This window comes from Hordeum vulgare, chromosome 1H, assembly GCF_904849725.1.
Source record: "Hordeum vulgare subsp. vulgare chromosome 1H, MorexV3_pseudomolecules_assembly, whole genome shotgun sequence".
Lineage (NCBI taxonomy): Eukaryota > Viridiplantae > Streptophyta > Magnoliopsida > Poales > Poaceae > Hordeum > Hordeum vulgare.
This window is the reverse complement of record NC_058518.1, coordinates 332790177-332815253: the sequence shown is the minus strand read 5'-3', so window position 1 is coordinate 332815253 and position 25077 is coordinate 332790177. Positions and strand designations below refer to the sequence as shown.

The 25077-nt window shown below is 44.9% G+C and overlaps 1 protein-coding gene and 1 long non-coding RNA gene across 2 annotated transcripts; one reads left to right on the top strand and one right to left on the bottom strand.

Moving 5' to 3' along the window:
- Positions 1 to 1286: 1286 nt before the first annotated feature.
- On the bottom strand, positions 1287 to 12526 carry LOC123410444. The gene is made up of 3 exons (XR_006613041.1): positions 11237 to 12526; positions 1787 to 1917; positions 1287 to 1463 (listed from the first exon to the last, which is right to left on the bottom strand). It is a non-coding gene; the product is annotated as an uncharacterized LOC123410444 (long non-coding RNA).
- A 9293-nt stretch (positions 12527 to 21819) lies between these two features.
- On the top strand, positions 21820 to 25037 carry LOC123434401 (actin-2). Its single transcript, XM_045115511.1, has 5 exons — positions 21820 to 22089; positions 23401 to 23474; positions 23580 to 23973; positions 24105 to 24718; positions 24805 to 25037. Exons 2-5 carry the CDS (start codon positions 23415 to 23417, stop codon positions 24868 to 24870), a joined length of 1134 nt encoding a protein of 377 aa, XP_044971446.1. The 5' UTR covers positions 21820 to 22089; positions 23401 to 23414; the 3' UTR covers positions 24871 to 25037.
- The last annotated feature ends 40 nt before the right edge of the window (positions 25038 to 25077 follow it).

Here is a 25077-nt window from a genome sequence, read left to right as displayed (position 1 = left end):
TAGTACTAGTTAGCATGCACGTGCGACTAACCGAACAAAATCTCATTCATCCACTTATGAATAAACAAAAAAACATCATATATAAATTTCCACATGCAAGATTCAACTCAATAGTTGGAGAGAAAATATTCCGGTAAGATTTTTGAAGCTCTCTAGTTGCAAAATCCCATGCATAATCAAACATCTAATTGTCGTAAGAAATGCTTGGTCATCCAAAAATCTAATAATGCTTGGTCATCCAAAAATCTAATAACAGGAATGATCGTAATCATCTCAAGTATTAGATAAAAATATATTCATGTGAAGCAGGTACAATGTTTTGTTTTGCCATAAAGAAGTACAATATTCCATTAACAAAATCCTTAAGTATGCCCAAATATTGGAATAAACTACATCCATATTACACCGCAAAATCAAGTATTTCTGTAGTACATCTTAAAGAAAGTACACTCATATTCCAATGAAGTATTCCATTAACATGTGGTTGTAATTCCTATAGGATGTAACAAAAGATCAAAGTACCTATATAGTACTTAACAAAAGATAAGATTACCTAATAGTAGTAACAGTGCACGTGCAACGCACATGTTCATTCTTCAGGTTGCCAAGTCGTTAATAGTGCATAAAAAACCAATGAATATCTAGAACCACATTGTACGACATATGCATGTGCTCTTCTTGGTCTATGTAATTGTCTTCCTTTGAGATCATTCACTTTCGATGGAGCAATTGCACAAATAATATTCTAACACAAAACATACTAATAATTGTATATTATTGCCATTACATGACTTAGAAGCAGCATAACAACATCAACAACATGTATATGAAATCTCATGAACTACCCAACATAGTATGTCCATAAGTAAGTTAAGCCTAGTTCGAAATGCAGTTAAAAAACATTAAACCCATGGTAGGCTCAGAGAATAGAATAGCAGAGATGAGTCGGTCATGGTAACAGGGGAGCATGATGACGGATCATTGGATGATGTAGAGCTTGATTTAATCCTTCCTATGCATTGTGCAAAGCAATAGTTCCAAGTGTAAGAAGTTCTCAAATGGTCTATATCACCTCAAATAGAACATAAGATAAGATGGAACATCTTAAACATGTTAAATGTGTATGTGTTAGGTTAATTTAGAACATATTAAACCAAGAAGTAGAAAGGTGCTACAGTTTAACATAAGAAGACTGGACAACAGGGTCTGATCATGTAAAAAACAACATTCCTAAGTCAAGACTTTAAAAATGATATGCGCTTAAAGACTACCCAAATATGTCCCAAGTTAAAACATTTTCAGATATATATGATCTCGTATATGTAACAAACAAAACATTGATGTGTAAATAATTGAGCTGCTTATTTCTAGTTACTGGACGAATGTAAGGATATTAGCTAGTGCATATGTTGGACTACACCGGCTCTGAAGGATATCTATGCATATGTTTCCATCGGCATAAACTCCAAACCATAAAAAAAATGTCAGTCAAAAAGTAAACTGAAGAGTATAAGATTAGTATTCTTTCTTTCTGATTTCTATGAACATATTAGTAGAGAAAAAATATTACCTTCATCTACTCAAAATTATGAGCAACACATGTATTTAAAATATGATATAAAGGATGTAGTATCTTTGCTCCAGGTGATAAGCAAATATGTATTAACATCACAAAATCAACATCAAGCCTTGAGAAAGAATGCATCATACGTGTGAGTGGTCTCGGCATAAAAAATGGACGTATCTGATGACATGTCTGCTGGTGTGTTACACAGAGTTTCCTTACCATTGGGAAATGCAGACTCAACTTAGTTATGATTTCAGGCACTAAACCTCCTTAGTATGTCATCTCTGATTCGTGCATAACTCTCCTTTTTCCCTTTGTTTTTTATAATTATTTTGGATCTTCCCTTTGTCCTGCAGATAACAAATTTAGTATTTTCAAGCATGATGCAAGCAAGACTCGTTATATATTTATCAGAATTGCTCTGAAATGGCGTACACAACCCATTACTATGGTCTATGAGAGTCTGTCATAGGCTGTTGCGAGTCAACAATTGACAGAAAACATCAACTTGAAATAACTGTTGGAATTATGCCCTAGAGGCAATAATAAATATAGTTATTATTATAATTCCTGTATCAAGATAATAGTTTATTATCCATGCTATAATTGTATTGAATGAAGACTCATTTACATGTGTGGATACATAGACAAAACACCGTCCCTAGCATGCCTCTAGTTGGCTAGCCAGTTGATCGATGATAGTCAGTGTCTTCTGATTATGAACAAAGTGTTGTTGCTTGATAACTGGATCACGTCATTGGGAGAATCACGTGATGGACTAGACCCAAACTAATAGACGTAGCATGTTGATCGTGTCATTTTGTTGCTACTGTTTTCTGCGTGTCAAGTATTTATTCCTATGACCATGAGATCATATAACTCAACGACACCGGAGGAATGCTTTGTGTGTATCAAACGTCGCAACGTAACTAGGTGACTATAAAGATGCTCTACAGGTATCTCCGAAGGTGTTAGTTGAGTTAGTATGGATCAAGACTGGGATTTGTCACTCCGTGTGACGGAGAGGTATCTCGGGGCCCACTCGGTAATACAACATCACACACAAGCCTTGCAAGCAATGTAACTTAGTGTAAGTTGCGGGATCTTGTATTACGGAACGAGTAAAGAGACTTGCCGGTAAACGAGATTGAAATAGGTATGCGGATACTGACGATCGAATCTCGGGCAAGTAACATACCGAAGGACAAAGGGAATGACATACGGGATTATATGAATCCTTGGCACTGAGGTTCAAACGATAAGATCTTCGTAGAATATGTAGGATCCAATATGGGCATCCAGGTCCCGCTATTGGATATTGACCGAGGAGTCTCTCAGGTCATGTCTACATAGTTCTCGAACCCGCAGGGTCTGCACACTTAAGGTTCGACGTTGTTTTATGCGTATTTGAGTTATATGGTTGGTTACCGAATGTTGTTCGGAGTCCCGGATGAGATCACGGACATCACGAGGGTTTCCGGAATGGTCCGGAAACGAAGATTGATATATAGGATGACCTCATTTGATTACCGGAAGGTTTTCGGAGTTACCGGGAATGTACCGGGAATGACGAATGGGTTCCGGGAGTTCACCGGGGGGGGCAACCCACCCCGGGGTAGCCCATAGGCTTTGGGGAGACACACCAGCCCTTAGTGGGCTGGTAGGACAGCCCACAAGTTCCCTATGCACCAAGGAGAAGAAAATCAAGAGAGAAAGAAAAAAAAAGGAGGAGGTGGGAAGGAAGGGGGACTCCCTCCCACCAAACCTAGTCCAACTCGGTTTGGGGGGGGAGAGTCCTCCCCCTTGGACTCGGCCGACCCCCTTGGGGCTCCTTGAGCCCCAAGGCAAGGCCCCCTCCCTCCCACCTATATATACGGAGGTTTTAGGGCTGATTTGAGACGACTTTTCCACGGCAGCCCGACCACATACCTCCACGGTTTTTCCTCTAGATCGCGTTTCTGCGGAGCTCGGGCGGAGCCCTGCTGAGACAAGGTCATCACCAACCTCCGGAGCGCCGTCACGCTGCCGGAGAACTCTTCTACCTCTCCGTCTCTCTTGCTGGATCAAGAAGGCCGAGATCATCGTCGAGCTGTACGTGTGCTGAACGCGGAGGTGCCGTCCGTTCGGTACTAGATCGTGGGACTGATCGCGGGATTGTTCGCGGGGCGGATCGAGGGACGTGAGGACGTTCCACTACATCAACCGCGTTCTCTAACGCTTCTGCTGTACGGTCTACAAGGGTACGTAGATCACTCATCCCCTCTCGTAGATGGACATCACCATGATAGGTCTTCGTGCGCGTAGGAAAATTTTTGTTTCCCATGCGACGTTCCCCAACAGTGGCATCATGAGCTAGGTTCATGCGTAGATGTCTTCTCGAGTAGAACACAAAAGGTTTTGTGGGCGGTGATGTGCGTTTTGCTGCCCTCCTTAGTCTTTTCTTGATTCCGCGGTATTGTTGGATTGAAGCGGCTTGGACCGACATTACTCGTACGCTTACGAGAGACTGGTTTCATCGTTACGAGTAACCCCCTTTGCTCAAAGATGACTGGCAAGTGACGGTTTCTCCAACTTTAGTTGAATCAAATTTGACCGAGGAGGTCCTTGGATGAGGTTAAATAGCAACTCATATATCTCCGTTGTGGTGTTTGCGTAAGTAAGATGCGATCCTACTAGATACCCTTGGTCACCACGTAAAACATGCAACAACAAAATTAGAGGACGTCTAACTTGTTTTTGCAGGGTATGATTGTGATGTGATATGGCCAACGATGTGATGTGATATATTGGATGTATGAGATGATCATGTTGTAATAGAAATATCGACTTGCACGTTGATGGTACGGCAACCGGCAAGAGCCATAGGGTTGTCTTTATACTAACGTTTGTGCTTGCAGATGCGTTTACTATTTTGCTAGGATGTAGCTTTAGTAGTAATAGCATAAGTAGCACGACAACCCCGATGGCAACACGTTGATGGATGATCATGGTGTGGCGCCGGTGACAAGAAGATCGTGCCGGTGCTTTGGTGATGGAGATCAAGAAGCAGGTGATGATGGCCATATCATGTCACTTCTGAATTGCATGTGATGTTAATCCTTTTATGCACCTTATTTTGCTTAGAACGACGGTAGCATTATGAGGTGATCTCTCACTAAAATTTCAAGACGAAATTGTGTTCTCCCCGACTGTGCACCGTTGCTACAGTTCGTCGTTTCGAGACACCACGTGATGATCGGGTGTGATAGACTCAACGTTCACATACAACTGGTGCAAAACAGTTGCGCACGCGGAACACTCGGGTTAAGCTTGACGAGCCTAGCATGTGCAGACATGGCCTCGGAACACATGAGACCGAAAGGTCGATCATGAATCATATAGTTGATATGATTAGCATAGGGATGCTTACCACTGAAACTATACTCAACTCACGTGATGATCGGACTTGGGATAGTGTAAGTGGATCATGAACCACTCAAATGACTAGAGAGATGTACTTTTTGAGTGGGAGTTTAGCATATAATTTGATTAAGTTAAACTCTAATTATCTTGAACATAGTCTAAGTCCACTTTGAATATATTTGTGTTGTAGATCATGGCTCACGCGACAGTCATCCTGAATTTTAATACGTTCCTAGAGAAAGCTAAGTTGAAAGATGATGGAAGCAACTTTGTAGACTGGGCTCGTAATCTTAAGCTAATCTTACAAGCTGGGAAGAAGGATTATGTCCTTAATGCTGCGCTAGGAGATGAACCACCCGCTACGGCTGATCAGGATGTTAAGAACGCTTGGTTAGCACGTAAGGAGGACTACTCAATAGTTCAATGTGCAGTCTTGTATGGCTTAGAACCGGGACTTCAACGTCGCTTTGAGCGTCATGGAGCATTTGAGATGTTCCAGGAGTTGGAGTTTATCTTTCAGAAGAACGCCCGGATCGAGAGGTATGAGACCTCCGATAAATTCTATGCTTGCAAGATGGAGGAAAACTCGTCTGTCAGTGAACATGTGCTCAAAATGTCTGGGTACTCAAACCGTCTAGCTGAGCTGGGGATTGAACTCCCGCAAGAAGCTATCACTGACAGAATCCTTCAATCACTGCAGCCAAGCTACAAAGGCTTTGTGTTGAACTACAACATGCAAGGGATGAACAAGTCTCCCGGCGAGTTATTTGCGATGTTGAAAGTCGCAGAGTCTGAACTCCGTAAAGAGCATCAAGTGTTTTTGGTGAACAAGACCACTAGTTTCAAGAGAAACGGCAAAGGCAAGAAGGGCAATTCGAAGAAGAGCGGCAAGCCTGTTGCCAATCCGCCGAAGAAACCCAAGGCTGGACCTAAGCCTGAAACGGAGTGTTTCTATTGCAAGGGTATGGGTCACTGGAAGCGCAATTGCCCCAAGTATCTGGCAGATAAGAAGGCGGGCAAAGAAAAATCAGGTATATTTGATATACATGTTATTGATGTGTATTTAACCGGCTCTCGTAGTAGTGCCTGGGTATTTGATACCGGTTCTGTTGCTCATATTTGCAACTCGAAACAGGAACTGCGGAATAGACGAAGGCTGGCGAAAGATGAAGTGACGATGCGCGTAGGAAATGGTTCCAAGGTTGATGCAATCGCCGTCGGCACAGTGTCACTTTAGCTACCGTCGGGATTAGTGATGAACTTAAATCATTGTTATTTAGTGCCTGCGTTGAGCATGAACATTATATCTGGATCTTGTTTATTGCAAGACGGTTACTCTTTTAAGTCAGAGAATAATGGTTGTTCTATTTCTATGAGTAACATCTTTTATGGTCATGCACCGAATGTGAGAGGATTGTTCATATTGAATCTTGATAGCGATACGCATATACATAACATTGAGACCAAAAGAGTTAGAGTTAACAATGATAGCGCCATATTTTTGTGGCACTGCCGCTTAGGTCATATTGGTGTAAAGCGCATGAAGAAACTCCATGCTGATGGACTTTTAGAGTCACTTGATTTTGATTCACTTGACACGTGCGAACCATGCCTCATGGGCAAGATGACTAAGACTCCGTTCTCAGGAACAATGGAGCGTGCAAGTGACTTGTTGGAAATCATACATACCGATGTGTGTGGTCCGATGAGCGTTGAGGCACGCGGCGGATATCGTTATTTTCTCACCTTCACTGACGATTTAAGTAGATATGGTTATGTCTACTTGATGAAGCACAAGTCTGAAACATTTGAAAAGTTCAAGCAATTTCAGAGTCAAGTGGAAAATCATCGTAACAAGAAGATCAAGTTCCTGCGGTCTGATCGTGGGGGTGAATATCTGAGTTTTGAGTTTGGTGCTCACTTAAGACAATGTGGAATTGTTTCACAGTTAACACCGCCTGGAACACCACAGCGTAATGGTGTGTCCGAACGTCGTAATCGTACTCTATTAGAGATGGTGCGATCTATGATGTCTCTTACTGATTTGCCGTTATCATTTTGGGGCTATGCATTAGAAACAGCTGCATTCACTTTAAATAGGGCACCATTAAAATCCGTTGAGACGACACCATACGAAATGTGGTATGGCAAAAGGCCAAAGTTGTCGTTTCTTAAAGTTTGGGGATGTGATGCTTATGTCAAAAAGCTTCAGCTTGAAAAGCTGGAACCCAAAGCGGAAAAGTGCGTCTTCATAGGTTACCCAAAAGAAACAGTTGGGTACACCTTCTATCTCAAATCCGAGGGCAAAGTGTTTGTTGCTAAGAACGGAGCTTTTCTCGAGAAGGAGTTTCTCTAGAGAGAATTGAGTGGGAGGAAGATAGAACTTGACGAGGTTGTCGAACCTCTCATCCCTCTGGATGGTGGCGCAGGGCAAGGGGAAACCTGTGTCATTGCGACGCCGGTTGAGGAGGAAGTTAATGATGATGATCATGAAACTCCAGTTCAAGTTTCTGTTGAACCACGCAGGTCGACGAGATCACGCGCTGCTCCAGAGTGGTACGGTGATCCCGTCTTATCAATCATGTTGTTGGACAACAATGAACCTGCAAATTATGAAGAAGCAATGGTGAGCCCAGATTCCAACAAATGGCTAGAAGCCATGAAATCTGAGATAGGATCCATGTATGAGAACAAAGTGTGGACTTTGGAGATACTACCTGAGGGCCGCAAGGCTATTCAGAACAAATGGATCTTTAAGAAGAAGACGGACGCTGACGGTAATGTGACCGTTTATAAAGCTCGACTTGTGGCAAAGGGTTTTTCACAAGTTCCAGGAGTTGACTACGATGAGACTTTCTCACCCGTAGCGATGCTTAAGTCCGTCAGAATCATGTTAGCAATAGCTGCATTTTTCGATTATGAAATCTGGCAGATGGATGTCAAAACGGCGTTCCTTAACGGTTTCCTTAAGGAAGAGTTGTATATGATGCAACCCGAAGGTTTTGTCGATCCTAAGAATGCTGACAAGGTGTGCAAGCTCCAGCGATCCATTTATGGACTGGTGCAAGCATCTCGGAGTTGGAACAAACGCTTTGATGAGGTGATCAAAGCATTTTGGTTTATACAAGTGGTTGGAGAATCTTGTATTTACAAGAAAGTGAGTGGGAGCTCTGTGGCGTTTCTAATATTATATGTGGATGACATATTACTGATTGGAAACAACGTAGAGCTTTTGGAGAGCATAAAAGGTTACTTGAATAAAAGTTTCTCTATGAAGGACCTAGGAGAAGCTGCTTACATTCTAGGCATTAAGATCTATAGGGATAGATCAAAACGCCTGATAGGACTTTCACAAAGCACATACCTTGATAAAGTTTTGAAGAGGTTCAAAATGGAACAGTCCAAGAAAGGGTTCTTGCCAGTTTTACAAGGTACGAGATTGAGTAAGACTCAGTGCCCAGCAACTGATGAAGATAGAGAGCATATGCGCTCCGTCCCCTATGCTTCAGCCATAGGTTCTATCATGTATGCGATGTTGTGCACTAGACCGGATGTTAGCCTGGCCATAAGTATGGCAGGTAGGTTCCAGAGTAATCCAGGAGTGGATCACTGGACAGCGGTCAATAATATCCTGAAGTACCTGAAAAGGACTAAGGAGATGTTTCTCGTGTATGGAGGTGACGAAGAGCTCGCCGTAAAAGGTTACGTCGATGCAAGCTTTGACACAGATCCGGACGACTCTAAGTCGCAAACCGGGTACGTATTTATTCTTAATGGGGGTGCAGTAAGCTGGTGCAGTTCCAAGCAAAGCGTCGTAGCAGATTCTACATGTGAAGCGGAGTACATGGCTGCCTCGGAGGCGGCTAAGGAGGGTGTCTGGATGAAGCAGTTCATGACGGATCTTGGAGTGGTGCCAAGCGCACTGAATCCAATAACCTTGTTCTGTGACAACACTGGTGCCATTGCCTTAGCAAAGGAACCACGGTTTCACAAAAAGACCAGACACATCAAACGATGCTTCAACCTCATCCGCGACTACGTCGAGGAAGAGGACGTAAATATATGCAAAGTGCACACGGATCTGAATGTAGCAGACCCGCTGACTAAACCTCTTCCACGGCCAAAACATGATCGACACTAGAACTGTATGGGTGTTAGATTTATTACAATGTAATTCACATGGTGATGTGAGGGCTAGATTATTGACTCTAGTGCAAGTGGGAGACTGTTGCAATTATGCCCTAGAGGCAATAATAAATATAGTTATTATTATAATTCCTGTATCAAGATAATAGTTTATTATCCATGCTATAATTGTATTGAATGAAGACTCATTTACATGTGTGGATACATAGACAAAACACCGTCCCTAGCATGCCTCTAGTTGGCTAGCCAGTGGATCGATGATAGTCAGTGTCTTCTGATTATGAACAAAGTGTTGTTGCTTGATAACTGGATCACGTCATTGGGAGAATCACGTGATGGACTAGACCCAAACTAATAGACGTAGCATGTTGATCGTGTCATTTTGTTGCTACTGTTTTCTGCGTGTCAAGTATTTATTCCTATGACCATGAGATCATATAACTCACTGACACCGTAGGAATGCTTTGTGTGTATCAAACGTCACAACGTAACTGGGTGACTATAAAGATGCTCTACAAGTATCTCCGAAGGTGTTAGTTGAGTTAGTATGGATCAAGACTGGGATTTGTCACTCCGTGTGACGGAGAGGTATCTCGGGGCCCACTCGGTAATACAACATCACACACAAGCCTTGCAAGCAATGTAACTTAGTGTAAGTTGCGGGATCTTGTATTACGGAACAAGTAAAGAGACTTGCCGGTAAACGAGATTGAAATAGGTATGCGGATACTGACGATCGAATCTCGGGCAAGTAACATACCGAAGGACAAAGGGAATGACATACGGGATTATATGAATCCTTGGCACTGAGGTTCAAACGATAAGATCTTCGTAGAATATGTAGGATCCAATATGGGCATCCAGGTCCCGCTATTGGATATTGACCGAGGAGTCTCTCGGGTCATGTCTACATAGTTCTCGAACCCGCAGGGTCTGCACACTTAAGGTTCGACGTTGTTTTATGCGTATTTGAGTTATATGGTTGGTTACCGAATGTTGTTCGGAGTCCCGGATGAGAACACGGACATCACGAGGGTTTCCGGAATGGTCCGGAAACGAAGATTGATATATAGGATGACCTCATTTGATTACCGGAAGGTTTTCGGAGTTACCGGGAATGTACCGGGAATGACGAATGGGTTCCGGGAGTTCGCCGGGGGGGGGGGGGCAACCCACCCCGGGGTAGCCCATAGGCTTTGGGGAGACACACCAGCCCTTAGTGGGCTGGTAGGACAGCCCACAAGTGCCCTATGCGCCAAGGAGAAGAAAATCAAGAGAGAAAGAAAAAAAAAGGAGGAGGTGGGAAGGAAGGGGGACTCCCTCCCACCAAACCTAGTCCAACTCGGTTTGGGGGGGGAGAGTCCTCCCCCTTGGACTCGGCCGACCCCCTTGGGGCTCCTTGAGTCCCAAGGCAAGGCCCCCTCCCTCCCACCTATATATACGGAGGTTTTAGGGCTGATTTGAGACGACTTTTCCACGGCAGCCCGACCACATACCTCCACGGTTTTTCCTCTAGATCGCGTTTCTGCGGAGCTCGGGCGGAGCCCTGCTGAGACAAGGTCATCACCAACCTCCGGAGCGCCGTCATGCTGCCGGAGAACTCTTCTACCTCTCCGTCTCTCTTGCTGGATCAAGAAGGCCGAGATCATCGTCGAGCTGTACGTGTGCTGAACGCGGAGGTGCCGTCCGTTCGGTACTAGATCGTGGGACTGATCGCGGGATTGTTCGCGGGGCGGATCGAGGGACGTGAGGACGTTCCACTACATCAACCGCGTTCTCTAACGCTTCTGTTGTACGGTCTACAAGGGTACGTAGATCACTCATCCCCTCTCGTAGGTGGACATCACCATGATAGGTCTTCGTGCGCGTAGGAAAATTTTTGTTTCCCATGCGACGTTCCCCAACAATAACATATTAAATGCAAAAGCAGTGTTAAGATGCTTTATAATTTACATTCATCTGTCTACATGAATCCCCTCCTATGATGTTATTGGTTTGTGAGAAAATCAGACCAAAATATCAATGCAGCATCACAGGCGTAGTTTATATTTAGAAAGGGAAAAAAGGGTTCAAATTATTTTATGTTAAGAGAAACACACTTTTTTATAGTAAGAGTAATACCTGTACCTCCCTCTCCTCAAATGAGCTCGTGTAATCTACAAATTAAATCAGTAGGTTACAAACAGTCTGATCCTGATAGAGCAGAGTCAAATCATCTTCACGCAGGGGGGAAATGCTACTTCGGACCAAATGGACAATGCCGACAACAACTACAGAACAAAATTCAACCAATTAATGAAAAATGGCCCTAAATACTTGATTCAAAACCTGATTCTAGACAAATAAAAGATAATACAATGGAGGGCAGTAGAACCAAGGTAAAGCCGCACAAACATGTGTCGAACTCGACCACACCGGAGGATTACTGTTGATGTTATGTTGCCAGGCAGGTGTAAAGTTGGCATTGGTACTTTGCACAACAAATTAGAGTAAAATCTAGCACATGTTGTTTACTTCAGAAATCACAAGGTTCATCTCGTCAATACGTTTTTTTAGAATCACACTACACCTCGCTAGTGAATGAGGAGAATGTCAGAGAAAGATGCAGACCTGGCTAGCTAGTGATCTGTACCACCCATGGTCTGCATTAGCTACAGCTAAATCAAAGTGTGTGATAGTGAAAGGGGAAAAATTCAGAGAAAGAAACAGGCTCGCTAGTTAGGGATCCAAAGTAAGAAGAAGCAAAATACGCATAGAAATTATGGCCACCGAGCAGGCGATTGGTGCTCTTATGCAAGGATGGGGGTCTTGCAAGCGAAAGTAGCAGGGGGTCCTCGGCCGCGCTATGTCGTGCTCCCTGGGATTCGTCCATGGTTGTGCTCCCTAAGATCCGACCATGGTTGTGCTCCATGGGTCGTGCGCCACCATCCTGAGAACCTCCGGCACGGTTCGATGGTGCGGATCCGAACGCTGGCCGTGAAACGCATCTCCCCCTGCACGTTGACACTGGGCTGCCGCCGGTCATCGCTTCGCTATGCCGTGGTCGTCGCCGTCGCCGCCACAAGAATCATTCGAGAAGCTCGGGCACGGCTCGATGGCGCGGATCCAGACGCCAGCGGTGAGGAGCATCTCTGCCCGTGTCTCACCACCCGCCGTTCCGAGACACCACGGTAGCCTCCACCTCGCCCGGATGCGGGAGGAATCACACTCAAGGGGCTGGATCTGAGCGAGGAGCCGCTGCAACTTTTTCACTGCGCCTCTGTTAATTGCTATGCGCATATCTGAAGCCTGGGGCGTCCTCTAGCCATGTAGCGGCAGAGCGCCGCGAGCTCGAGCTCCTTCGCTGGTGGGTGTCCCACGCTCGAGGAAGGGGTGAGATCTGATGGGATTACGTGCTGCAGGTTGGGTGGTGGAGGTGGAGCACGGTCAGTCATGGGAATTTGCTAAGTGCACACATAGATGTATTAGGTAAATGCTGATTGTTGAATTAGGATTTGTGAAACTAATTGTGTGGTGTTGATTGATTCGTGTATTTTGTTATACTAATTGCTGGATGCACATAAGAAAGTTCTCGTTTGCTTGTTTAACAGTAGTATAGAATATTTAAAGCCAAGGTGTAGAACGTCGACAAGGTACAATCCCTGAACTTCCATTGCTGATCGGAAACACCAAACTAAAGAACTCTTAGCACGCAAAGCCGTATTGATTGTCTATCCTGAACAAGCCAAAGCTCCATGCAGGGAAATGGACAACCGATGCCTGCTATCGTTGCGGTGACGGCGGAGGCGGTGGCGGTGGCGGTGGCGGTGGCGGCAGAAACTGCGGCGGCCGCTTGCTGGACCGCCGCCTGCCCTGCTGCGGCGGGGGCGGAGTAACGACGGGTGTCCTCAGTCCAAGAAGCCTTGACGGTGGCAACAGAGCTTTGTGCCGCTGATGATCGCGACCACAGCACGGCGGCTCAGGCGATGTCCGGCCGGCGGGAGCCATCCTTTGTTCGTGGGCTGGGAACCTTTCGTTGCCAAGGTGTTCATCAGCCGGGAGGACAACCTGCCGGGTGATCTTTGGCTCGGCATTCGAAGATACAAGAGCTGCCAGTAAGAGCACCGGCAGAGCTCGGGTGACTAGGCGATAGGGGAAGGGTACCAACACCATTGCTGGTGACGCTCTGAAGTCTGAAGAGAGCTGTAGCGACCACGCTCTTGAATATATGCAAAAGAAAACTCGGCCGGATTGGTCTGGACAAGCATCACGGACCTTGGCTGGTGCATGCTTCGCCGTGCCGAGCAGCCACGAGGGTGCGCAGAGCTACTGATCCAGCGTTGCTCGCTGGTACGTACGCGCTACCCGTGGTACCGATGGATGGCAATGGCATACGACGTACACGTGATCCTGGCTGCTAGTGCTAACTCCGGGCCGTGCAAACTGCAAAGACAGCGTCGTAGTGCTCGGCACCTAGCGGAGAGCCACATCTGTATACCTGCGTGCATTTCGTGCCGAGAACACGGCCACTCAAGCCACCACATGCACGAGCCAAGTCGTGAAGTCCACGACGAAGCAAACTGGGCACGGGCATGGTCTCGGGTGCCGTAGGAGGAATCTTTCGCGTGCGTTGATGCGCCGAGCGGTCGCACTGCGCCTGACCTCGCCGTGGCCGCCGTGGAAAGTGCGGAACCCCAACGACAGGAAACCAAACCAACCCGCCTTCAGAGGAAAAAAACGGAGCTTACAGAAATGGCGACGGTTGCACGAGAGGGACGCTCCAAAGCATGTGCCCGCATAACGACGTGGGAAGATGTTGGCGTCGTGGAGGCGTTGCCGTAAAGCTAAAACGAAGGTGGGCGGATGATAAAAGCCAGCTGCCGTGCCGCCCACCCACTCTCCGTCCGGTCCCGCGCCACCGTCCTCCGCACCAACGCCAGTAGCCACCGTCCTCCGCACCAACGCCAGTAGCCACCTCGTTTTTTTCCTTCTCCTCTCCCAATCCTACGGGTCACGAGCGCCTACCAGCTCAAAAGGGGCGACGACAACTCAAAGGCGTAGTAGTACGACAACTATGAATATATGCAATTTGGAAAGTGTGCGACCATTGATGGGCTCTTTCGCAATGGCTGCCAGTGACGGCTCGACAGCGGAACTGCTAAGGTTCCACTTCCACAGGTTTGTTTACATTGTTCATCAGTAAGGACATACTCCCTTCTTTCCGGTTTATATGGTTCATCTTAAAATTTTCAGATTTTTATTATATTAAGCTCATTTTGAGTCTAATAAAGTTAAAGTGCTTTGAGTCTCACGTCATATTTAATTCATAAACTTTAGAAAAAGGAGATGACATGCATCGTTTTCTACATCCATCATGCAAGTCCAATGAGAAGGATGATGCTACATTTATTGTCTTGGAAATTGAATATGTGAGAAATATTTCATTGGCTAGTTAAAACTAGTGCCATACACTCACAATTCACCTTGGTTGATGAGATTTCAGATTTAAGCCCTATAAACCGGAAAGGAGGGAGTACGGCTTATAATTTAAACTAAAATCACACCACTTACTGATCATAGTGGGGAGTATCATATAATAGTACCATGCATATGATACTATTGAATGATACTACTTTCATAAGGTTGGTTGTAATGGCTAGTATCATATACTAGTATCATGCATATGATACTAGTGTATGATATCACATCCGTAATGCATAGTATCATATGTTAGTATCATAGGGTACGTCATTTATTGTCATGCAAGACATATATTAGCACATCATTTAATATGATACCGTATCATGATATGATACTCAATTCTCTCTTTCTTTATTTAATTATATGTCGCATCATCAAAATTGCCTAGTTGGCATGCATGATGCTATCTATGATACTCCCATTACGGGCAGCCTGCATAGTATCATAACATAATATCATAGATGACATCATTTATTAACATGCATGACACATGTTATGGTATCTATCTATGTTACTCTAACCATCTCTCTCTTCTTTAAATGTTTGCCATATCAGCATGTTTGCTAGTCCCAAGTACATGATACTACTATCTCCATCACAGTTTAGAAGGCACACACGTGTATCTAGATCGTCAATTTGACTTATATAAAATCTATTGTTTAATATAAAAATTATATCATTAGAAAATAGAACATCTAAAGTTTTTTATGATATATTTTTTTATAATATATGCTTATCATTAAGTTTGTCAAATTGACGACCTAAATACATGTGACGAACTTATAAACAGAGATGGAGGGAGTACCTAAGTTACTCCCACTATGGCTAGCCTTATGAATCAGAGGGAGTAACAACGATTTCTATAAAAAAAAATGGTACAAATGTGTACCTTGATTTAGAACCAAACCAAAGGGAACATATGTTCCATTTGAGAATTAAGATTATTGTGAGTAACAAAATATTAGAGAGTCCTACGTGTTTCACATCAATAAGAGTTCTATGTGGCCAATATGTAGGGGGTGTTTTGTTCTAAGGGACTAGGCTTTTTTTAGTTCCAAAGACTAAAGAAAAAAGTCCCTCCAATAGAGTTTTTTTCTAGTCCCTTAAAGAAAATTTCCCCCCGTTCGGTTACAAGGGACTAAAAGAGACTTTTTTTAGTCTAGTCCGTGTAAACAAACAGGGTCGTAGTCATGCCACTCCCTCCAACTGTAAAGCATGCGCATGATTCTAGATCGTTAATTTGAGTAACCCAAAAATTAAAAGATTCATAAAAGCTATAAGAGTGCATCACATGCAGTTAATTCTTAACATGAACAACACTTTACTCATGTCATTCTTAGGTGTGTGAAAATTTGTCTGCCAAAGAAATTTCGCATTGCCATTAACGACGCTTTCGTATTATTGCCATAATTGTTTAAATTTTACCCTATCACTTGTTATTGTTCCATGTCTAGCAATGTCGCGGAATCACTTTACTCGACATTGAACATGCAAATGTTATGTTTTATCATTCTTTTTTTGCTCCCTCTCTCACGCGCTCTTTGGATTACAAGTATCTCGTCGTACTCTTTTTTTCTAGATTTCAAGTTCCTAGGATTTTTAATGTGCATTGCCTTTGAATCAAATAAATGATGGTACCGAAATTCATGGATTGGTCATGTTCCTGCAAGGTAGTAAGAATCATGATTCTCAACCAAGTCGGAGCTCATACTTTATCATATAATCTTAACTAGCAGAATCACAGAAACTCGATTTTACTAACTAAACTTGTAGAGTCGTAATGGCTAGTTTGGACTACAAGGTCGTAAAATTGTACAATAAAATCGCGATTCTCACAACCATGTGTGCCTCAATTTCACTGGAATTTGAACATCCACTCCAACATCCTTGTAGAACTCAACTCTGTAAGATCAAGGCAAAGATTTTTCTTTTTTTTTCACCGGCAAACATTTTCATGTGTTTATCCTATTCATGCATTTTTCAAACTTGTTATCCAAACAAATGTTTGTATCTTTTTTGTTCGTTCAATGCCTACTTACATGGCACACATGCATTTTGATGTTCAACTTTGGCCAACAAAACGCAGGTTATATGCCATTTAATTTATAAATTGTTTCAAACAGCATACTCTATGTTCCATATAATTAATATTACCATTGACGAAAATAATGGTCAAAATATTATTAAAAAAAACAAGGATGTCACGTAAAAAAAATGTCCGCAAAAGCACAAAACAATTGTACAATTTCTACTCAAGTGTAAAGTTTCCAATTTCTTCGTTACAACAAAAAGGAGTTGTCTCTAATCACAATAGTGTTGGGGAACGTTGCATGGAAAATAAAATTTTCCTACGCTCGTCAAGATCAATCTATGGAGATAAACATCTATGAGAGGGGGGTGCATCTACATACCATTGTAGACGCTAAGTGGAAGCGTTGTGAAATGCGGTTTATGTAGTCGAATGTCTTCGTGATCCAATCACGATACGTCCCGCGATGCAATCATGAACGTCTTGATCGAGTGCCGAACGGACGACACCTCCTCGTTCAACACATGTACAACTCGATGACGCCTTCACCTCCTCGATCCAGCTAGCGATGGTGAAGTAGAGGTTGAGTTCTCCGGCAGCACGACAGCGTGGGGGCGGTGGTGGTGGTGCGATCCCAGCAGGGCTTCGCCAAGCGCTGCCGCCACGCGACGAAGAAAATGATCTAGCGAGAGAGAGGGAGGGCACCGCGAAAGCTTTGTGTGTTGGTTGCCTCCCTCTCTATTTATAGGTGGAAGGGGTAGGTAGGGCGCGACCTTGGCCCCTCCTCCAAGGGAGGGATGGCCGGCCAAGAGGGGAGGAGTCCATCTCCCACAAGGGAGATGGGTGCCCAAAGGGAGGACTCTCGCCTGTTGGAAATATGCCCTAGAGGTAATAATAAATTGGTTATCATTATATTTTCTTGTTCATGATAATCGTTTATTATCCATGCTAGAATTGTATTGATTGGAAACTCAAATACATGTGTGGATACATAGACAACACACTGTCCCTAGTGAGCCTCTAGTTGACTAGCTCGTTCATCAAAGATGGTCAAGGTTTCCTGGCCATAGACAAGTGTTGTCACTTGATAACGGGATCACATCATTAGGAGAATGATGTGATGGACAAGACCCAAACTATAAACGTAGCATATGATTGTGTCAGTTTATTGCTACTGTTTTTTGCATGTCAATGTATCTGTTCCTATGACAATGAGAACATGCAACTCCCGGACACCGGAGGAATACCCTGTGTGTATCAAACATCACAACATTACTGGGTGACTAAAAGGTGCTCTACAGGTATCTCCGAAGGTGTTTGTTGGGTTGGTGTGGACCAAGACTGGGATTTGTCACTCCGTGTGACGGAGAGGTGTCTTGGGGCCCACTCGGTAATACAACATCACAACAAGCCTTGCAAGCAATGTGACTAAGGAGTTAGTCACAAAATCTTGTATTATGGAATGAGTAAAAAAAGACTTGCCGGTAACAAGATTGAACTAGGTATAGGGATACTGACGATGAATCTCGGGCAAGTAACATACCGAAGGACAAAGGGAGCAACATACATGATTAAATGAATCCTTGACATAGAGGTTCAACCGATAAAGATCTTCGTAGAATATGTAGGAGCCAATATGGGCATCCAGGTCCTGCTATTGGTTATTGATCGGGGAGTGTCTCAGGTCATGTGTGCATAGTTCTCGAACCCGCAGGGTCTGCACACTTAAGGTTCGGTGACGTTTCGGTATAGTTGAGTTACAGGTGTTGGTGACCGAAGGTTGTTGGAGTCCCGAATGAGATCCTGAACATGACGAGGAGCTCCAGAATGGTCCACAGGTAAAGATTGATATATAGGAAGTCCTATTTTGGTCACCGGAAAAGTTTCGGGCTCATCAGTAGTGTACCAGAAGTGCCGGGAGGGTACCGAGGGACCACCGGAAGGGGCGTGACGACCCAAGAGCCTTATGGGATGTGAGGAGATGGACCAGCCCCTGGTGGTCTGTCCTAAGCCTCTCTCAAAATCCCATGCGGCTAGGAGTGGAGATAAAAGGCAAAAGTCCTTTAAAAGGAAAGGAAGGAGGAGTCCTCCCAAAGTAGTCCACCTCCCTTATGGGTGGTGGACTCTTCCTTGTAGGGTTCGGCCGCCCCCTTCTCCTTGGAGTAGGGGCCAAGGCTGCCTCCTCTCCCCTCCTCCTATATATACTAGAGGTTTTGAGGGTTTTGAGACATAGAAATCAGACACGATTGCCTCACTCTTTCTAGATTTGTTTCTCCTCTAGTCTAGTTCGGCAGTTCTTAGGAGAAACCCTGCTGGATTTGTTCACCATCACCACCACCACACCGCCATGCTTGAGAACTCATATACCTCTCCGCCCCTCTTGCTGGATCAAGAAGGCTGAGATCGTCATCGAGCTGTACGTGTGCAGAATGCAGAGGTGCCGTCCATTTGGCACTGGATCAGGATGGATCGTGATGGGATCGCGGGACGGATCGTGATGAGATCGCAGGACAGGCTGCAATTTGAATCGCGGAGATGTTCCACTACATCAATCGTGTTATATACACTTTTGCTTAGCAATCTACAAGGGTATGTAGATTCACTCTCCCCTCTCGTAGATGATCATCACCATGGATAGGTATTGTGTGTGCGTAGGAATTTTTTTGTTTCCCATGCAATGTTCTCCAACACTGCCTCCCCAAGGCACCTCCTCCACCTACCCATGGGCGCATGGGCCCTTTAGGGGTCGGCTGCCCAGCCCACAAGGGGTTGGTGCGCCACCTCTTAGGCCCATGTTTCCCCCACCGGGATGGGTGGCACCCTCCTGGTGGACCCCCAAAACCATTTCGACACTTCCGGTACAATACCGAAAAAATTAAAACTTTTCCGGAACCTGAATACCACTTTCCTATATATAAACCTTTACCTTCGGACCATTCCGGAGCTCCTCCTGACATCCGGGATCTCATACGGGACTCCGAACAACCTTCGGTCACCAACACAATAACTCAACTATATCTATATCATCACCAAACGTTAAGTGTGCAGACCCTGTGGGTTCAAGAACTATGCAGATATGACCGAGACACCTCTACGGTCAATAAACAATAGCGGGACCTGGGTGCACATATTGGTTCCCACATATTCTACGAAGATCTTTATCGGTCGAATCACGATGCCAGGGATTCGACTAATCCCGTATGGACTTCCCTTTGTCCATCGGTATGTTTCTTGCTCGAGATTCGATCGTCGGTATCTTTATACGTAGTTCAATCTCATTACCGGCAAGTCTCTTTACTCGTTCCGTAATACGAGATCCCGTGACTAACTACTTAGTCACATTGTTTGCAAGCTTACTGTGATAATGTATTACCGAGTGGGCCCCGAGATACCTTTCCGTCACACGGAGTGACAAATCCCAGCCTTGATCCATGCCAAGTGAACATACATCCTTGGAGATACGTGTAGAACACCTTTTATAATCACCTAGTTATGTTGGGACTTTGATACACACAAGACATTCCTCCGGTGTCAGTGAGTTGCATGATCCCATGGTAATAGGAATAGATACATTGACATGCAGAAAACAACAGCAGTAAACTAGATACGATCAAACGCTATGCTTAAGCCTTAAGGTTTGGGTCTTGTCCATCACATCATTCTCCTAATGATGTGATCTCGTTATCAAATGACAACTCATGTCTATACCTAGGAAACCTTAGTCATCTTTGATCAACGAGCTAGTTCAGTAAAGGCATACTAAGGACACTTTGTTGTCTATGTACCCACACATGTATTTTAGTTTCCAATGAATACAATTATATCATGGATAATAAACGATTATCATGAATAAAGAAATATAATAATAACCATTTTATTACTGAACATATTTCCATCAAATAGACTTGAATGCAGCCTCTGTAAATCCTAGCCGCCAAGTTTGTCTCCAATGCCATTACATCAGTCTCTTTCCTTCTCCCCGTCTGGTAGCCTCATCGGCAACAAGAGGAGTAGGAACATGTCCACCCGTTGTCTTTTCTTCTTCCAAGGCTTTGTTTCCTCAGCAACACCGAAGAGGTAGCTGCGACATTGACATGTTGAAATGATTTTTTTTTCTTGTCTCTTTTTTACCTCAACGATGTCCAATTCATCCTACGTTGTTGGTGCAGAGTCTATGGGAGTGTGTGCTCCATATTTAATGGCTAACTTTAATCTTTATAGTAGGTGTGTCCTTTAAATAGAGCAATTGGTTTGCAATTAGTGTGACGATTTCAACACTTTCTGCTATAATAGTTGGGGGCTGCTACGCGTCCACCGACGGATGTTTAGTAAACATCCGCCACCTCAACGTCCGTTGGATGTATCGGTGCAACCGTCCGATCTACGTCCCCTCATCCAATAGTTTCTGAAACAGAGGTCGAGTTGCAGAAACAATAGTCGCGTTGCGAAAACAATAGATGCGGGGACAGATCTGCGGTGCCTCGTCCTCCTCGCGTTGGCGGGGCTGCTGCTGCTGGCGCTCCTCCGGCCGCTGCCGTCGACGTCCAGGCGGCCCTTGCTGACGCTGCTCGCCGTGCCCAACGCCGACCTTCCGTAGTCGCCCTCGGCGTTCGCGGCCGCCATGGGTCCGACCTTGCCGACGTGCTCCGCTACCACGTCCTCCTCGAGTACCTCTCCCCCGCCGACCTCCGTCGCCTCCCGGTCTCTGGGAAGTTGGTCATCACGCTGTTTCAAATTCTGAAACAACTGCCTAGTTTCTGAAACAACGACCCAGTTTCAGGAAACGGTTCGTGATTAGACGTTGTTCCAGTTTCTGAAACAACTGCCCAGTTTCTAAAACAACGGTCCAGTTTCAAGAAACGGTTATTAGGTCGAGGCGAGATCCAACGAACGAGCGGCCGATGGATGGATAGCGCGGATCAGCCGGTGGAAGGTAAGACTTTTTCATAATAGTTTATCGCATGGTACAAATTTTCTATCTCTTGAATCAATGATGATGGATTGCAAGCCTGATTTACGTAGGATGATACTCTAACCAACGCTTCTTCGACGACTTATAGATCTTCTTGGACAAAATAGCATAAATTGTACTACGTGCCATAGCACTGTCCAACCCAACATTGTGCATGTAAGTAAAATATTGACGGAAAGGAAAAAAAAGCGATTTTTTTCTTGGGGACAAAAGCGATTTTGTTGGATGGCCCAGACGTGCGAAATATTCCCCGCTGGCACGGCCGCGTAGACAGCGGGGCATCTCCCTCTCCCTCTCCCTTCTCCAGTCCGTCCTTGCCCAACTTTCCAGTGCGTCACCGGCCTCCTTTACATCTCATTCCCACCATCACCGGCCACCACCCTCGCCGCTCCCACGCCCTCGCACCGCACCTATATCTCGCCCCTCCTCCTCCCCCCTCTCCCCACCCACCATTCGCCTGCGCCCTTCGCTTCCTCCCGCCGCCGCCGACTTCCCCAGGTCTTCTCGCTCCAGGTGAGCGTCCGTCCACCTCTCTCGAGTCCCCGGCCGCCTTCGAGTCGCTTCCAGTGCTGTTATTTTCCCCCCTCCTTTTCCTACCGCTGGTTAGAGATCGAGGTGTCGTTGGGGCGGTAGCTTAGCCGCGTCGCGGCTGCGGGCGTGCGTTTCGACGGTTGTTTCATCTCGTGTTTCTCTGTCGGACGCTGGATCCGATCAGTGGGACCAAGGGTTTCGCGGCAGATGCTGATGCTGATGCTTCGGGATTCATTAGCTATGTTGTTCGTTGGGGGTGGCGAGGGAGTAGTCTTGCAGTAGATCTGTTGATGGCCGTGTGCTGCGCTACCAGGGTGCGAAGTTGGGCGTACTGTATTTTCTGAGAAAATTGCAGATCTGTAACGGCTAGTCGAAAATCTGAGTATTTGTTTCGTACTTTTGCGTCCATGTTCATGCAGCAATCTTGCCTCTCTTTGCATGTGTATGTCGTGCTGGACTGGTGGTGGTTGTGTGTCCGTGTGTGTGATTGGCTGTTGTTATCTTGTGCCTCCACCTGAAAATAGTTTATGGACTAGTAGTTCACAAAAGAAAACAAGCAGATCGATGGTGTCATTGTCTGACATGGCACCTTAAAGTGGCAGAAATAACATGTTTTGTACTATCTGAAATTCCCTAGTCATAGGATTCTGTTTTTTTTTTCTTTCAAAAAGGGAGAAAAAGAGCATGGTTGTTCACGAGCATATATGCCTTAAGGTTCTCCTGTCTCGTCAGAAAAATGACCAATGCTTTGTATCAACCAGTCAGACAAATCATAAATTGTCCAGTCTCTGTTTCAATCGTTTTAGCCACCAATGCATATACCAAAATTGATTGAGAATACACATGTATCAGTAACATGCGTTAACCTACTACCTAAGAGATCAAATCTGATTGGTCTGCTGGTGCTTCAGAGTTCGGACCAACATTTTGTTAGGAATTTGAATTTTCTTGAATGATGTATACTGTTGGAATCCGTGGAGTTGATATGTGTTATTCTATTATAATACAAGTGCCTTTTGATGTACAACTAAATACTCTTGTTTGAATAATCTCTGTCATTTCAGTCAGTAACCTAAGTAACTGCTGTAAATGTATTTCAGTGATTATTTTAGTTATCAGTGAAATGTATTTGGGCTATATTAACTGGTAAATACTCGAGAAATATATTGCTGTCCTTGTAACTCACGTTCGTGTAGGAAGAACAACTCTTCTTTCTTCGTATGGTCAGTTTAATCTGTATTAGTTGGCAGTTTTTCTAGGCCCTGTTTGAATAAGCTGTTTTATTATATGCAGATCAGTTAACATAAATGGCTGACGCGGAGGACATTCAGCCCCTTGTCTGTGACAATGGAACTGGAATGGTCAAGGTAATTGTGATTACTTGGTCACATTCTATAACATAATTTCTTATTGTGGCTGTCATATTTTTATCTTAAAATTCATTAAGGGCTAATTGTTTTCATCTTTCATAGGCTGGCTTCGCCGGAGATGATGCTCCACGTGCAGTTTTCCCTAGTATTGTTGGCCGTCCACGCCACACTGGTGTCATGGTAGGGATGGGGCAAAAGGATGCTTATGTTGGTGATGAGGCCCAGTCCAAGAGGGGTATCCTGACTTTGAAATACCCCATCGAGCACGGAATCGTAAGCAACTGGGATGACATGGAGAAGATTTGGCATCACACCTTCTACAATGAGCTCCGTGTAGCACCTGAAGAGCACCCTGTTCTTCTTACAGAGGCCCCTCTTAACCCTAAGGCCAACAGGGAGAAGATGACACAGATCATGTTTGAGACATTCAGTGTCCCTGCCATGTATGTTGCTATTCAAGCCGTCCTTTCTCTATATGCTAGTGGGCGTACCACTGGTAAGTGAAAAAAGAACAACTGTATTTATGTGCAGATTCTCTTTCGCTGTTATGTCATCTTCATCAAGTAGAAACAAAATGGATTTATGCTCTGTGATTGCTGATCGTTGCAATTTTGTTTTGGTCAATAGGTATTGTCTTGGATTCTGGAGATGGTGTCAGTCACACAGTCCCAATATATGAAGGTTATGCCCTTCCACACGCTATCCTACGTCTTGATCTTGCCGGTAGGGATCTCACCGATTCCCTCATGAAGATCCTGACTGAGAGGGGTTACTCTTTCACAACCACTGCCGAGCGGGAAATTGTCCGTGACATCAAGGAGAAGCTTGCATATGTTGCCCTCGACTACGAACAGGAGCTTGAGACCGCGAAGAGTAGCTCATCAGTTGAGAAGAGCTACGAGCTGCCTGATGGGCAAGTGATCACCATAGGCGCAGAGCGCTTCAGATGCCCAGAGGTCCTCTTCCAGCCTTCCATCATCGGTATGGAAGCTCCTGGCATCCACGAGACGACCTACAATTCCATCATGAAGTGCGACGTGGACATCAGGAAGGACCTGTACGGTAACATTGTCCTCAGTGGTGGGTCTACCATGTTCCCTGGCATCGCCGACCGTATGAGCAAGGAGATCACAGCGCTTGCCCCAAGCAGCATGAAGATCAAGGTCGTTGCTCCACCGGAGAGGAAGTACAGTGTCTGGATCGGAGGGTCTATCCTTGCATCTCTGAGCACATTCCAGCAGGTAAGGGCAAAATTTGCCCCAATGGTTGTTGGTTCTTGAGCCATTCTGCTATTTGAAAGTTTCTGACATGTCCATTTCTTGTGCAGATGTGGATCTCCAGGGCAGAGTACGAAGAGTCTGGTCCAGCTATCGTCCACAGGAAGTGCTTCTAGACAGTTGTTGCCAGACCTATTTTCCATGCATACCCTTGTCTAGTAGCATTATTAGGTGGTGGTTTTGTTGGACACAATGTTGGGCCGATGGCCTGTCTATGGGTGTATCTACTCTATTATGTGTGTAGTCTGATTTAATGGATTTATTATTGGATTCTACAACTTCATCGCTGTTTCATCTGGTTGCTCACCGGGCGTTGGTTCTGC